This window comes from Pipistrellus kuhlii, unplaced genomic scaffold (genome assembly GCF_014108245.1).
Source record: "Pipistrellus kuhlii isolate mPipKuh1 unplaced genomic scaffold, mPipKuh1.p scaffold_m20_p_2, whole genome shotgun sequence".
NCBI lineage: Eukaryota > Metazoa > Chordata > Mammalia > Chiroptera > Vespertilionidae > Pipistrellus > Pipistrellus kuhlii.
In genome coordinates this window covers 113,371,389-113,388,674 of record NW_023425515.1, presented here as the reverse complement: position 1 = coordinate 113,388,674, position 17,286 = coordinate 113,371,389, and the positions used below count along the sequence as shown (strand labels likewise).

The 17,286-nt window shown below is 37.6% G+C and overlaps 1 protein-coding gene across 2 annotated transcripts in view; it reads left to right on the top strand.

Moving 5' to 3' along the window:
* The window catches only part of SLC35B3 (solute carrier family 35 member B3), a 29,264-nt gene extending 15,957 nt beyond the window's left edge, over positions 1 to 13,307 (top strand). The window contains exons 6-10 of one of the 2 annotated variants that reach the window (XR_004988961.2): positions 3,479 to 3,576; positions 6,704 to 6,796; positions 7,191 to 7,302; positions 7,737 to 8,035; positions 10,460 to 10,513. Coding sequence is in view for 1 of the 2 variants with exons in the window: in XM_036443642.2 (XP_036299535.1) it covers positions 3,479 to 3,576; positions 6,704 to 6,796; positions 7,191 to 7,302; positions 10,460 to 10,529; positions 11,445 to 11,595 (524 nt within the window). In the remaining variant the exon portion in view is untranslated. Of the gene's footprint in view, positions 1 to 3,478; positions 3,577 to 6,703; positions 6,797 to 7,190; positions 7,303 to 7,736; positions 8,036 to 10,459; positions 10,530 to 11,444 lie in introns of those variants that run through there. The other variant, XM_036443642.2, reaches the window with a different exon arrangement.
* The last annotated feature ends 3,979 nt before the right edge of the window (positions 13,308 to 17,286 follow it).

Here is a 17,286-nt window from a genome sequence, read left to right as displayed (position 1 = left end):
TGTGTCCCTCAGCCCAGCCTGCACACTCTCTAATCTGGGACCCATCGAGGGATGTCCAACTGCCTATTTAGGACTGTCCCAATAGGATTGGGCCTAAATTGGAAATCGGACATCCCTCTCACAATCCAGGACTGCTGGCTCTCAACTGCTTGCCTGCCTGCCTTCCTGATTGTCCCTATCTGCCAGCCTGATCACCCCCTAACCACTCCCCTGCCAGCCTGATTGATGCCTAGCTGCTCCCCTGCCAGCCTGTTTGCCCCTAACTGCCCTCCTCTGCAGTCCTGGTCACCCCGAACTGCCTTCTCCTTGCAACCTGGTCCCCCCCCAACTGCACTTCCCTGCAGACCCAGTCACCCCCAACTTCCCTCTTTTGCTGGCCTGGTCACCCCTAACTGCACTCCCCTGCAGGCTTGATTGCCCCCAACTGCCCTCCCTTGTAGACCTGGTTCCTTCCAACTGCCCTCCCCTGCTGGCCATCTTTTGGCCATAATCTTGTGTCCATATGGGGGACACACATCTTGTATGTCAGAGTGATGGTCAATTTGCATATCATTCTTTTATTATATAGGATGATAATAAAAGCCTGATATGCAAATTGACCAAACAACCAAACAGCAGAACGACCATCTGGAGGACCTTCCAGACGACCATGCAATGACATGCACTGGCACCAGGCCAGCCAAGGTGGGTGCATTGTAATTGGTCGGGGGGCCCCTGCCATTGCCCCACAATCACCATGCAGAGGGAGGTGCAGGCCACCCTCTGTGGGGTGATGGTTGGGGGTGGGGGGACTCCACAGTCAGTCAGACCAAAGAGGGAGGCCTTGTCCACCCTCTGCTTGGTAGTCAATCGTGGAAACCAGGCTACCGACTGGTGGCACTGCAGTGGGTGGGCGGGGCCTCCCTCTGCGCAGCAATTGATTGTCAAGCCCAATTAATTGCCTCAAAGAGGAGGCCCAGGCTACCAGGCTGGCAGCACTACAGTGGGGGGTGGGACCTCCCTCTGCGGGGCGATCGATCTGGGGGCCCCACTATCGATTGCCTCACAGAGGGAGGCCCAGGCCACCAGCCAGCAATGCTGTGGTGGCTGTGTGAGGCCAGCCAGCAATAGCCCTGCAGAGGGAGGTCAGGGCCAGCCAAGTGATCCCACCCCAGCTCTGTGCCCGCAGAGGGAGGTGACCAGTGACATGGGAGGGAGGAGCAGCACCACACAGATTGTAAGTGGTGGCAGCGGCAGAGGCTGGGCCAGCTGCCGGCAACCGGGGAAAGGAAAGCTCCAATAGGCCCTGATCAGTGGCCAGCCTAGGGACCCACATGAGGTTCCAGATTGCTAGAGGACACACACTGGCTGAGGGCCATCACCTCCCTCCCCACAATCCCCCTCCCCGCCATGTCCACAAATTTCACGAACCAGGCCTCTAGTTAATAATAGTTGAGCATTTATCGTAATCCCTGATCTGTAAGAGTATATTATCCAAAGGAGATTAACTATTAAAATGATTAAGATAGACATAAATAAAACTTTGAATGTATAAAGAGGTATATCAGACTTAAATTCACATAAATGTCCACCTTTAGGATGCAATTCAGGTATTTTCTTTTTATTTCTTTTTTAATTTATCTTTATTGTTGGAAGTATTACAGCTGCCTCCCTTTTTCCTCATTGACACTTTCTAGCCCCCACCTCTCACCCCCATAATTCAGGTAGTTTTATAAAATTATTTCAGCTTTTTATAATGGCCAGTGTGGCTCTGTTTGTTGGGCATTGTCCTGTGCACCGGAAATTTGCCAGTTCAATTCCCAGTAGGAGGCATGCAGGAGGCAGCCCATTGATGTTTCTCACATTGATGTTTTTCTCCCTCTACCTCTCTAAAAAAAAAAAATCAATAAAAATTTTTTTAAGTACCTCATATTGTTTCCATTGTTCAGAGCACTTTGGGGATGTCTTTTAGGAACTAGGCCATGTTTTCAGGATCTTCAATAATACCATGTGTTTTTCTTTTGAGCTTAGATTTGATATATGAAATAAGAAAAAGAGCATTTAGAAACAAGTTTGATGAATAAAAATGCATGAATAGGTAAAATGCCCAAGTTAGATTATAAAAAGCCAAATTGAAGAATAAGTTTGAAAACTTGAAGTCTCAATTAAGTGCATATCCCTAAATTTCATCAGACTCACACATGTAACCAAGGCTGCTGTTTAATCTTTCTGTAAAGGACCCTGACTGGTGACCAGTATCTACTAGAAAACAATTGCACTTTCAATCTTCTTCCTGTCACCATCACTGCTCCCCAAAGAACCTGCTTCTCCAGAGATACTCACTTTTGTATGAGTCTATTGATTTCTGGATTTATTTATGCCATTTGGGCCTGTTATGATTATGTAATTATTAAATATTTACTTGAATTATTCAAAACTGAGTGTGGCTCAGTATTTAGAGCTTTGGCCTTTGCACCAAGTGGTATTAGGTTCGATTCCCAGTCAAAACCATGTGCCTGAGATGCAGGTTCGATCCCTGACCCTGGTTAGAGTGCGTGCAGTGTCTCTCACTTTGATGTCTCTTTCTCACTCTCTCTCCCCTTCCCTCCCCACCTTTTCTCCCTACCTCCCCTTCATTCCTCCCTCCCTCTACTCTTTCTAAAAACCAATGGGAAAAATATCTTAGGTGAGGATTAACAATGGAAAAACAATTGAGTTTAAAGAAAGAATTGTTTCTGTAAAAACTAAGTTAATTGAAACAGTTTGATAAGTTAATAAAATCATTATTGTATTACATTTGGGTGGAGTAACTATAAAAATTGGAGATATCATATAAATATGAAAGGATTCTGCACCCTAATTGTTTCAGAAGTTCCTGAGTTTTTGGTGTACTTTTTTTAAATTTCAGGTTTCATGATATTTTATAGATAGGTAGGTAGGTAAATAAATAATGTATGTATTTTTTAACCAGAACAACTTGGAAATCATAGAGTTGTTTTATGAGTGTGGTTTAAATAAAAGAGAAAGTGCAGAATTTTTAGTACCTCTATTGAAGAAAAGGCATTCACAACTGTATGCATGTTTATGTGTTTTAAATTAAACATTTTAATAATAAATGTATTTTTAATGATTTTCCTCTCCATCTGACTAACCACCAATCCCAGTAAATCTAAGAATTTCTTCTATATTTACTTAATACAATATTCCTTTCAAACATAAACTCTAATTTAAAAGCAGAACTATTATTTGACATGAGAGTGAAGCACAGAATGGTGACAGCATAAATGCAGTTTATTAGTATTAACTACTTTTTTTTCCATTAACATCACCTATGTGACTTATGTGCCTGTTACAGTTGGTTGTGGATAAAAATGCTCAGCTCTCTGAAACATGTGAATAAGATCTGCTTTTATTTTTTAGCCCAATTGCATCTCTGAAAAATCTTGATTATCATTCATATGCTTAAATAAGGTTGTTTTTTTCTTGTGCCTTCTTGAAGGTGTGATCCTTATTTCCCTGGCACTATGTGCTGATGCTGTTATTGGAAATGTTCAAGAGAAGGCTATGAAACTGCATAATGCTTCTAACTCGGAAATGGTAAATATTCTAGTGTGTTTTTTCTTCACAGCATATAGACTCAAAATGGTGATATATTTAATTTTATGAAATAGTTATGGTATTAAAGATTGGCATTGCATTTTAAAACTAGGTTATCATTGCCCTAGCTGGTTTGGCTCAGTGAATAGAACATCAGCCTGCAAGTTTAATTCCGATCAATAGCACATCCCTGGATTGCGGCCTCCATTCCCAGTAGGGTGCTTGCAGGAGACAACCAATCAGTGATTCTTTCTCATCATTGATGTTTCTGTCTCACGCTCTCCCCTCTTCTCTGAAATCAATAAAAATACATTTTAATAAAAAGTATTTTTATAAATGTAATACATTCCAACATAGGAAGGTAAAAATAAAAAATGCTACTACTACTGCTAATAGCTAATGGTATGGTATTTGATAAATTTTTCCTAATGATTATATACTTTTTTACATATTAAAAAGATACTTTGATTCATCATTTTTCTTCTATCTTTGTATTTGGTATTATTTTCCATTTAGAGTTTATAATTTTTATGTGGACAGGTTTATCTTTTTCTCTTGGCTTCTGGCTATATGTTATGATTGAAATGGGCTTTCCTAACACTAAGATTTAAGAATTTTACTCATGTTACCTATTAATTTTATAATTTCCATTTTTTTAAATATTTTTTTTTATTGATTTCAGAGAGAGGAAGGGAGAGGAAGAGGAGAGAAAGATAGAAACATCAATTATGAGAGAGAATCTATTGATTGGCTGCCTCCTGCACACCCCCAACTAGGGATAGAGCCCACAACCCGGGCATATACCCTTCACTGGAATAGAACCTGGAACCCTTCAGTCCACAGGCCAGTGCTCTATCCACTGACCCAGACCAGCTAGGGCTATAACTTCTTTCTTTATTAAATCTTTGATCTACCCAAAACTTTAAAACTTTCTTCCATATGGTTGTTCACTCATCCCAGTATCACTTATTGAATAATCCACTTTTTTAGCTTATCTTAAGTGCCTTCTTTATTCATATTCTAACATAGCATCCAGAATTATATTCTTTTATATTTATTTCTTCACCAGAACCGTATTGTGGTGACAGTAGTTTTATCCAACATTTACTATCCATTATGACTAGCCACCATTGTTCCTTTTATTTTTCAGAATATTACTACCAATAGTTATTCTTGGGTATTCATGTCCCCAAATAAAGTAAAAGTGCCATTGATATTATGATTGGTATCACATCCTATATAGTAAAGCAGTAATATGCAAATTGACCCTCACACCCTCACAAGATGGCTGCCTATGACAGGCCAGTAGGGGGGTTAGTGAGGGACAACCAAACGACTGAACAAGCAGGCTGGGTGGAGCAATTAGGCTGGCAGGAGGGTTAGTGAGGGATGACCAAATGACTAACAGCAAGACTGCATGGGTCAACCAGGCTAGTGGGGGTGGGGGGAGGAATTGGGGGTGACCAGGCTAGCAAAAGGGGCAATTAGGGGTAACCAGGCCAGCAGGGGAGGGCAGTTAGGGGCAGTCTGGCCAGCAGAGGAGCAGTTAGGCATCGATCAGGCTGGCAGGGGAGTGGTTTAGGAGGTGATCAGGCTGGCAGGCAGAAGCAGTTATGGGTAATCAGGTGGCAGGCAGGCGAGTGGTAGAGAGTCAGCAGTCCTGGATTGTGAAAGGGACGTCCCAGATTGGAGAGGGTGCATGCTTGGCCGAGGGACACACACACACACACACACACACACACACACACCTGTGCATGAATTTTGTGCACCGATCCTCTAATTTATATATCACATGTGTCAAACACAAGGCCCGCGGGCCAAATCCTTGATAGCATGTGAGTTGGTTAACAGCACTGTTAAGGAAAAGATTGTTCCACTCATTTTAAATTCACATTTCTGGTTAACATTGTCAGTTTATGACTGTTCAATAAACCATTTGGCCTGCGATTTAGGCTGGATTTTAGATTTTGGCCCCTTCTCTGATTGAGTTCGACACCCCTATTATATATAAAAGGCTAATATGCTAACTGTCCGACTATTCAACCGGTAGCTATGATGCACACTGACCACCAGGGGTAAGATGCTCAGCACACAGGCATGGAAACATCTCAGAGGGAAGGTGGAAGGTGGAGGGCAAGAAGCAATTAACCAAATATATTATATTCATACTAGAGGTCTGGTGCATGGATTCGTGCACTGGTGGGGTCCCTCATCTTGGCCTGCGGCAATGGGGCTAAATCCATGCACCAGGCTCTGATATCCCCTGAAGGGTCTCAGATTGTGAAAGGGCACATGAATCCCTGTACCAGGCTTCTAGTTTATTTATAAAATCACAGAGGTAGAAGAAGTAATTTATAAAAGAGATGGGCTTAGGAAACAAGTTATAAAGGTAACAGAAGGGTCTGTGGAGCTTGGGAGTGAAAAAGTAATGGTAACTAACATGCCTGTGTGGAGGATTAGGGAAGGGAAAAGCTCACTGGGTACTTAGTGCTAAGGGTTTTAGGGGAGGTCCCAGGAGAAGATCTCAATAGAATACTCAGCAGCTTTGCAGGTGTGTCCTTTCAGTGTCTAGGTCTCCATCAATTGATTGGTGTGCACCAGAGCAGGGGGTTTATTAGTCAATGCAGCTGGTCTGTCCTGAGGTCAGCCTTGGTGTCCCTTGTCTGGTTTTGCTGCTTTTCTGGGCCTGGAGCTGAAATATAATTGAGGCCTGGATGTTATCTCTAGGAGGAAAGGTCGGGGAACCCAACTGAAAGGTCACCCTGGGGGTGAGGTCCCACCCTACAATTGTCCTTTTCTAGGCACCTGGCACTTTCCACCACAGTGACCTTCTGTACCTGGCCCATCATCCTTGCTCTGCTCCTGTCTGTCTAATTGCCTACCACAGAACCGTATATGAAAGGTTTAGTACTGCTGTGTTATATAGCACATAAAATAATAAAGCATAGACTTTTAAAGAAGATCAACCATCATTTCCAGAAAGTTAAGCCATACTGAAAAAGTGATGTTACTTTAAAAATGATTTGTTCTACAAATTTAATTTAATAGATTAATTGAGCCACATGTTGAAAATCCTTCACCTTTGGTTTGATATTACTTTTTTCCACTTTATTTTTGTCTACTCTAGGTTTTGTATTCGTATTCAATCGGTTTTGTATACATTTTATTGGGATTGACATGCACTAGTGGATTAGGCCCTGCAGTAACATTTTGTTCAAAGGTAAACACTAACCACATTTTAAAAAATAAACATCTTTCATTAGTTTCCTTTTATATCTGCTTCCCCTTGTTCAGAATACTATTTTTATGTAATTTGGTAACTCCTTTATATGCAGATCAAAAATTATTTCAGAATTGAATGACTTATACTTAAATTTGTTTTATCCTTGCTCTACCCTGTAATGTTTAAGCTATTAATGATGTAGAAGTTGTGGATTTTAAATTTCATTATTATTTTTCCATTAAATCAGAACTAAATAAGAATCTTTGCTTGACTGCACTGTTTGAATGGCTTATTATTGCTCAAGAAGTTGATGAAAATGTGGTTTTATTTCATTTGTAATACCTCAGGGTTTGTTTTGCATTTTTCTCACAGGCTTTTTTATATGTTGCAGAATCTAATGCGAACCTATGGTTATGCTTTTCTTTTTTCCCTTACTGGGTATTTTGGAATCTCCTTTGTTCTGGCTTTGATTAAAAATTTCGGTGCACTTCTTGCTGTAACAGGTAGGAATAATATACTTGCTTAGATTCTAAAATAAGAATTTAAATTTTTTCTGATGCTCTTTTTCAAAAGATAAGGATAGTTCCTAAACTTCATTAAAAAGAGAATTGTCATATTTTACCAATTTATTCCTGGGCTTATAGTATGTTTTTTTAATTCTAAAGAAAATTATGTTTAATCTTAATTTCTTATCTGAAAGTTTAATTTTAAAGTCAAACATATGCATTTATCGAAATAGTAACCTTTAAATACATTAAAATAAATTCTTATTAAAAAGTATAATGGAGGAACATCTTCATAGAAACATAGTTGCTTTATACACTTTATAACTGAAAATTTCAGTTTTGTTGAAGTTAAAGTATGACAGATCTGTTTTGAACAAAGCTTTTTGGACACTTGCCAAGACATCAACCAAATGAGCTGTTCTTTTCACTAGCAATTATTAGGCACCTGCTCAGTGCGGGGAGTTTGCTTCCACTTTAGAGGCATGGAATTTGTATTTGTTCCGCTGTGGCGGAGTGAGGAAAACAAATGAGGGGCTACAGGTGAGACCTGAAGAGGGCAGCAGTTGGCTCCGGGTACTATCTTGAATTGTTTGCCACGTGAGCAGTACAGAGGATGAGTGCTCTTGGAGTCTTCCACGTGGAGAGAGCCCTGAAGCCAGGATTGCAAGAAGTGGAAGAGCTCTGGCTTGCGTGTCAGAGAAGGTGGAGCCCAGTCCCAGCTCCGATGCAGGTTAATGACTTGTGGCCTGGAGAGCGAGTCTCTCCTCTTCTATGGGCTTCATTTCTCTCTATTGGGAATGAATTGATTGAACTCGATTTATTTCCAGCTGAGATCTGTAGAATTTTAATTCATAATGCATATATAAATGTATTATATATTAGTCAGTTTATCTGATTTTAATTTTCTATGGTCCTAGAGAAACACATAATTTAATACCTCAGAGCTAAACAAATGAACAAATACCTCTGTCTTTGTAAGAGTATATTTACTTTCTAACTTTTCTCTTTACTTGCTCTGATGTGACTCTCTTTTTTAAAATTTACATCCCTACTGATAAATAGAGGGAAATTGGCTATGGAATAGGCCATATTACTAATTATTCAATTTACCTCATGCTGTCAGGAAAGATTGCAAATTCATATACTTAGCTTGGGTTCCAACTTTGCTTGTAAGATAGTATTGTTTTAAAAACAGTTACTTATATCAATTGGTACGCATTTATTGAGCCCTGAGGTTCATATAAAGAAATATGAGCCCCGGCTGGCTTGGCTCAGTGGTTAGAGTTTGCCCCAGACCGAAGGGTCTCAGGTTCCATTCCCAGTCAAGGGCACGTGCCTTGGATGCACGTTTTCCAGAGCTGTGCAGGATGCAGTCAGTCATTGCATCTATGCCACGTGGATGTGTGTCTCTCTTTCTCCCCTCTCCCTGAATTCTCCCCCTTTCCCAATCTCTCTAGAAATCAATGGGAGAATAAAATATCCTCAGGTTAGGATTAAAAAAGAAAGAAAAGAATTGTGAGATGCAGTCCTGGTCTTGAAGGGTCAGGCTGGACTATTTCTAGCTTGTGAAAAGAAATCCAGAAGTGATGTTAATAATTATAATTAATGTGCACATAGCCCTTATTTTGTCACTATTTTATGTAGTTTACATATATTTTATCTTAATCTTTGTTCTTACCCCATGTGGTATACTGCTTCTTGAGCTGGTATGGTATTTCCATACTCATCAGGAATCTAGGCTTCTTCTATGTACTCTGCCATCTAATCTTCATTCCAATCAGTGAGATGAAGAGAATATGAAATACACAGTTCTCTTTATGGAAATTTCCTATAAATCACACTCCTAGAGACAGCAGTTATTCTCACATTTTCATTGGCCAGAATCTAATCACATGATTATACCTAGTTGTAGGAGAGGCTGAAAGGGATGTCCATTTAAAAAAAAGGAGGAGAGAGGGGCATTTACTAAAGTAAAAGAAAAGACAGATTTAGGAATCAGGCTCTGATACTTATTTCCAAAACAGTTTCTTCATTTGGTATTCATTCTTTCATCATTGAACAATAAGTGCTAGGATTATAATCTGGGAATGTAAGGATGAATGAGACAAGGAATTAACTAAAGTACACAGTCTACTGGGAAGATAGCAACTGGTAATGAAAAGTAAGGGAAAAGCCATAATGGCCATACATGCAGTTTCTTATATCCATCTGGGTAGGACTAGGGAGGAAGGTTTCAGGCCTTGCAACAGACTTCATTTGAAGTAATGACTTCAAGGATAAGTAAAAGTTAATACAGATAAAGAAGATTGTAAGGATTATCCATCAGCTTAATCAGAAATGACCACTATTAACATATTAGATTGCTGCTTTTCAAGAATAACCCCTAATCATATCTTCTTTGGGAAAGCTTTGCTTCCCTGCCAAACTAAGACTCTCTAAGGCAAGGGGGAAGGTCTGACCCAAGGGCCATATAAGCCAGCAGCATCATTTGGTGTGGCCCTGCCAACGCATTAGGGGTGAGTTAATTAAATGTTTGACCAAATATAGCAAGCTAATTTTTAAGTTGATAATTTTGCTTGGCCCACTAATATTATAAATATCGAAATGGCCCTTGGCAGGAAAAGGTTCCCCACCCCACATATGTCTCTTTCATGTCATGGCCTCCATGTATTTACTACATGGCCTCAAGTATTTACTATAGTTGTGCTTTAACATTTATCTGTAATATTTAGAGTCTGTACCCCTACTAGACTATAAATTCCATAGTAGTAGCAACTTTTTTTAACGTTATTTTTTTAAAATATATTTTCATTGATTTCAGAGAGGAAGGGAGGAAAGAGAGATAGAAAAATCAGTAACGAGGGATAATCATTGATTGGCTGCCTCCTGCATGCCTCCTACTGGGGATTGATTGAGACTGCAATCTGTTCATAGTCTTTGACCGGAAATTGAATCATGACCTCCTAGTTCTTAGGTGGCCACTCAACCATTGAGCCACACACGCTGGGCTGTTTGCTTTTTGCTTTCCATTGTTACCTTGCAACTCATATAGGTCCTAGCACATAATAGGCTTTGTAAATATGTGTTGAATGAATGATTTCAAAAATATTTCCAGGATAATAGGCACATTCTAAACCAACCTTTCTTCCTACAGTGACAACAGGAAGAAAAGCAATGACCATTGTACTTTCATTTATATTCTTTGCTAAGCCATTCACATTTCAGTAAGTATTTTTAATTCAGTAAGTTTCTCAGCTTTTAGATACTTTGTTTCATACTTCCTCTGAAACAGCCTTAATTCTTTTTATAACTGTATTTTGTATCTCTGTCATTAATTTATTGATGTCTTCTGTTTCAGAAATTTATGTAATTATTTTGAAGAAATCATATTGTACACTTAAATTCTCAACCAGGGTCCCAGGGCAAATGTGATCCTGTTTGATTATAAACGAATATGAGCTGTGTGTTGAGATTAAGGGATTCATTCCCCCTTGTCCTAGTGCAAATACATAAATACATAAATTATATATATATATTTTAAATTATTGGTTTATTTCCTGCCTTTTCCCACAAAGGAGTGAGGTAGAGAAGAATTCTATCTGTTGTGCCCTAATAACTTAGTTTGTGGCTTTTTGTGTAGGCCTTTATTGTTTTCTGTAATGTTAAGATGTGTTTGAAATTAGCATCATTTAAAGCAATGATGCTAGCAATTCCTAATCAGTCAGATCTAATCTAATCTAAAGAATCACTTACCTTGATTAGGAATTGAGAAGATTCAAACCTAGAAATTATCAATGTATAAAATTAAAGGTAACCACAAAATAAGTTTCCATCTATGTATTTTGTTTTCTATAAATTGATTACTCTTTCTACTTGTGGTAGGTATACATTATCCAAAAATTCAAATAAACTATATTTAGTAATTTGTAAAATACCTTATTTCTATATAAACTTAACATAAAATACGAAATTCTAATCGGATTAAAACTATCTTTGTTTTAAAACTATTATTGCAGGTATCCCATTTCAAAATTTTATTTTATTGCATGGTTTTTGTGAATTTATCGCCAAATTCTGTGGTGAATGATAAATTGTTATCTTAATATTAATCTTTTTTTAATACATATTTTTTCTCTTAGGTACATATGGTCCGGTTTGTTAGTTGTCCTTGGTATATTTCTCAATGTTTACAGCAAAAATATGGATAAAATAAAACTACCATCAATATATGATCTGATAAACAAAACAGTGGAAGTGAAAAAATCAAGGACGTTGGCACAAACTGTATAGGCCGTGATGCCTGCTGTTTATTATAGAATTTTAAGGGACCAGTGGTCAATTAATCAACTTGCCAAAGGGATTATTATAAAAACCAAAGGAACTGACAGGCATTTGTGACTGGATTACATATGAAATCAGCCCTTTTCCTCAGAGCACTTGTTTGACTGTTTGGCTCCTGAAGCAATCAAGAGAGCAGCATCTGTCACACCTTACAATAATGTGTCAGTATAAAAGACTGTAATTTTGAGCAGTTTGTTGAGAATTTCACTGGAAATGGACCATGGTGTAAGACTAATTAGATATCATTATGGCATATCAGAGAAACTGATATGTAATAGACTGTTTGTCTTCATTCCATTTTAGTGGTATTTAAATTGATTCTCTGTTATAAGAGTAAACTGATGATTTAAAGTCTAATGATAATAACTTCATTATAAATAAAAATTATTCTGTGATTATTTTATTAAAGAATGCGTTGACAGAATTTTGTTACAAAGAGGGAAGTGAAGATTGGAGTAAGGCTTTACATAGCTTTAAAATTTAGGGCTTTCTCTGATAACTTAAAAATATCCTTTAGGGAAAACATGCTTTAATTTTTCCAGTATAGTAAAAGGAGTCAATATTCTGCACCCTGTAAGTATATATCACAAGAAAAATTTGCCACTATTCATCAAAGGGGTACTAAAAGATTTAATCATTTGGAATTCTTTAATTGAAGGGAAAATAATTGATGTCTTAAATTATAAAATAATAAAATGCCATCATTTTTCTTATACAATTTAATTTGGAATTTATTTTGTCAGGTTGCAGATGAAATAAGATAACCTTAAGAAATACAAATAGATACAGCAAATTTGTAGTTTGTTGCTTGCAGTTTGAGTATAAACTAAGATTTTTTGCCCTTATGTTTTATCAGTGAGTTTTTGAGTTTGCCTCTACTATATTTTTTAAAATGCTACTAATCTTCATTTTCAGTGTAAGCAATGTAGATTAAAACATATTTGTGCTGTTGGTGATATTATTTGTATTTTGTCAGTATAATACACTTGGAATATTTAATCTCAATTCTTAAAATTCTATTGTATGGTGATATGTGCATTTGTACAATAGAGCTCATGATAACTTAAGAATCTAGCATAAGGAATTCGGACTGGTTTTTATTTGTTATATGTTAAAATACTGTGGGTGTTTTATTCCCAAATGATAATCAGTTTTAAGTTTCCATTTCAAACTGAAAAGAATCATAATTTCTACTTTATAATGCTGCCTTAAACTCTAAGACAATAAGAATTTGTGCTTTAAAAAAAAGTTATTTTTTTCAAATCCTTGATAAAATAGTATAATTTTAATTTAATATGGACACCATTTACCTCCATGCTTTTCTAATTTTTTTTACCACTGTTTGCCTATTAGAAACTCATGACTATTCAATTTTAAACTTTTTAGCACTGTTTAAACATCAGTTCTCCAGCCTAACCCTTTATACTCCATTTCCTTTTTCTTCCTGCCGTCAGATGGAGATAAACTTTATCTCACTTATTTGTATCCATGGAATTGTATTAATGAATAGTCTGACGTATAGAATAATTTCTAGAGTAAAGGAAATCAACATTTGAATGTATATTTGTACCAGATTTTATTATATGATCTTTGATTTAATACTATCTCATGTCATCCCAACAACCAACTAATAACAAAGGAATTTAAAATAATAATTGAAATGATTAATGTTTAAGTGTTTGGTAGGTGTCAGGCACTATTATATAAGTGCTTTATGTGTAATAACTTACTTAATCCTCACAACATCTCCATGAGGGTATTTTCCTCCTCTTACAGATGAGGAAGCTGTGGCCCCAGGGAGTAAGCGACATTCCTGGCCTTGACAGCTGCCAAGAGCCAGAACTGTCTGTTAAGCATTCTGGTTCCAGAGTCCATGCTCTTAACCACTATATTGTGTCTCTCAGTAGATATGATTATTCATGTTCACATTTTTGCAAATACAGAAATGGAAGACGAGTTCATAATGACATATTTGTTATGGGATATTTTCTATTCTTTGAACCCCCCAGGAACATTTAAGTAACCCAAAGTAACATATTAAGTGATGAGGTACCTTTCAATAAAGAATTTGAGACATAAGTCAATGAATAAGCAAAGATGTTTTGCTTGGAATATTTGTTAAATACAGATAAATGTGTGTCTTAAGTAGTATTAGATATAAATTGTTTCTTCAGCTATGTTCACATTAAGTGTATATCATACAGTAGGCACTCTAAATATCTGTGTCAGTCAAGACTAAGAATATCAAAGAATATCATTAGATCAAAAAAGATAATTGGATAAATGACATTCTGAATTTTGCTATATTATGTCCCATTCTTTGGCATATTCAGTCAACAAAATACATAGAAGAATCTGGCTAACTCTTGTGATTACTGTATTAAGATTGGACCTAGTGGTGATCCAGAGCCCTCAGGAAGGCCATGTTGTGTAATAAAGAATCTGGCTAACCTTTGTCCCTGTTCTCTGGAAGGGAGATGTTAATCCTTGTAATTTCCCAAGTGTTGGGAGTATCTGTTACTCATGGTGAGCCCTTAGATAATGACAGGGTGGAGACTGATCATGCTACAAAGACTAACTTTGTCACTATAGGGTTGGGGTTTTGAACCACTTTATATCAGCCCAAACAGGGAGGGGGGGGGGGCGGGGACAGGGAGGAGAGAAGGTGTTTAAAGATAGAGTTCAATCATGTGGCCAATGATACAGTCAGTTATGGCTGTGTAGTGAGATCCCAATGAAAACCCTGGACACCAGCTCTTAGGAGAGGTCCACTGCTTGGAAATATATATGGATATGACAGGACAACTCATCCTAAAACATGGAAGCTTAGTGTTTTTTGCTTTCCCAAATCTTGCTCCATGGGAATCTTGTCAGGTCCTGATTTTTATTCTTTATAATAAACTAGTGGAAATTATAGTGCTTTCCTGAATTTTCTGAGTTGTTCTAGCAAACAGTCAGATGTGAGGGGATAGTGGGAACCCCTTGAATTTGTAACCAGTTGGTAGCAGGTGTAAGTATCCTAGGTCCTCAGGGTTTGCAGCTGGTGTCTCTGGTGAGGCAGTCTTGTGGAACTTGATCTAACTCCAGGTAGTTAGAAGTTCACTGCAGGCTTTATGCTCAATAAATGTTTTTTAAATAACTATTAGTATTCTCTGGACTGTGATCTAAATCTCTTAATTTTCTCAAGTGATTTCTCTTAAATCCACTTTGCATTCTAGATTCTCACTTGGTCAAAAAGAATTTTAGTAAGATTTAACTAGGATAATGGACCAATAATATGGCTTAGCATAATGAAAATATTTATACATTTCACCGTAGCCAGTTTGGCTAAGTGGATAGGCATCGGCCTGCGGACCAAAGGGTCACAGGTTCGATTCTAGTCAAGGACACATACTTTGGTTTCAGGCTCCTCCCCAGCTCAGGCCCTGGTCAGGGTGTGTGCAGAAGGCAACCAATTGATGTGCATCTCTCACAGCGATGTTTCTCTCTGTCTTTCCTTCTGTCTTCCACTCTTCTAAAAAATCAGTGGGAAAATACCCTGAGGTGAGGATTAACAAAAAATAAAAATAAAATGTGCATTTCTATATCACATTTGTTGTGTAAACTACACAGTTATCAAATTACCAGTTTATGCATAGTATTGCTCAGGATCTTTATTGTATGCTGCCTTTCTAATGAAGTGTATGACAATTTTTCTCAATATGTTTGAGCAAAATTGTTTCATATTTTCATTTATTCTTCTCATGTCTATATTGAATGGCCTTGTACTTGCCCACTGAGCCAACCATCTTAACCTTTTTAACAAATTGTGTAGCATCACTGAATTGACTGCTCTATTTTTATTTAACATCATTTATCTTTCCATTCTCACTAGGCCAATATTAGCTAGACATTATATGAGATGCTGAGCATGCAGAAAAGAATCTATCACCAGTCTTATAGCATACCCATTCTAGAAAAGATTGCTGTGATATCTATTTAAAAATATATTACTATCCCCAGCCAGAGTGGCTTAGTTGGTTGAGCATCATCCTATGCACTGAAAGGTTGCCAGTTCAGCTCTGGCTAGGGCACACACCTGAGTTGCAGGTTTTATTCCTGGTTGTGCACATAAGGAAGGCATCTAATAGATGTTTCTCTCTCTCCCCCTTTCTCTTTCTAAGTTTGTCCTCGGATGAGAATTAAAAAATTAAAAATACATGTAGGGTATCTCGTTAACATTTACGTGTTTAATAATTCCCCACAGTGGTAGTGATTGTAAAATTTTCATGTGTATGTCAATCATCTGAAGATCTTAAAAAGGAGGATTTTAATTTAGTAGGATTGGCTTGGGGCCTGATATTTTGCTCCAACAAGAAGCTGATGTTGTTGGTCCATAGACCACACTTAAGTCTCAAGGTCTTAGAGAATAAACTCCAGACGTTTGCAGAACCAGGACATCTTGAATTATTTGAGTAATGTTTTTCTGATTTCCTTCCATTCCCTAACTTCCCATTCTGTGTAACCTAATCTGATTTAAGAGACTTTCAGAGTTTCTTTGTCCAAATGCAACAGAGTTGCTTGCATAAGTGAAAAGATTTCTTGAATTATTGTGAATGTATAAAAGATTTAATATTCATTACTTTCTCCATAAATGTTCCTTTTTAAAATATCCATGAAAGTAAGATAAAACCCATAATTTCCCACCAGTCATGGTCTGTTGTTTTAATTTCATGGCATGTAGTTAGAGTACTTTTTGTGCTATTCTACAGTGACATTATGAAGAAAAGGTTCGCTTCGGTGGTTCACCACTGCTTTAGAAGGAACTGGAATCCAGCGGTTTCGGGAAGTAGGACTTTACACTTAAGGGATTCTTTTGAGACTTTAATCACAAAATGTTTTATTAAATATCTTAATCCTGTGATACCCCCAACATTTCTAAAATATAATTAATTTCAATCGGTGTAATACGATGGATAAGACACAGATAAAACAAGTAAAGAAATGTGGATAATTACTCATGATGACGACAGAAATGAGACCTGGGAGTTTGATTATTGTAGGTCACATTGCAGGACTCATCTTCCATTTTCTCCTAATGCCAGGTGCATTGAAAGGAACAAAAGAAATCAGTTCAGGTATATAGTGTGTTTCATTTCTGATTCAACAGAATATGAGCACTTGGGAATGGATTTTTATGTTCTGAAAAGGTTTATTAATATGTACCTTAATTGTGTAGGATATTTTGTGTGTGTGTGTGTGTGTGTGTGTGTGTATCCAGAAGATTCATAAAGACATAATCATCTTTTCTCTAGTTCCGTTCCTAAGTATACTTTAATCAATATAATGTTTGTTTGTCTACATTACTGTGCTAAGTAAAACAAAATCATAAAATCTTGGGACTATTTTGCTGTTCATTAAATTAAAGAAGTAGATCAAAATGTCAACTCTTATGAAGGTTTGATCTAATAGGGTGAGATGCGGGAGGGAGGAACTTACTATAAAATGCCTACATACACATCCACACCCAGTACAAGTCAGAGAGATGTCTGTCTGTAAACAGCCAGTAAGTACTGCCGGGTCCAGGGAACGGGAGCAGAGGAGTGCCACCGCACTGTGGACACTGGCAGCTGATGGAGCTCGTCTGTTGTTCTGGGACTA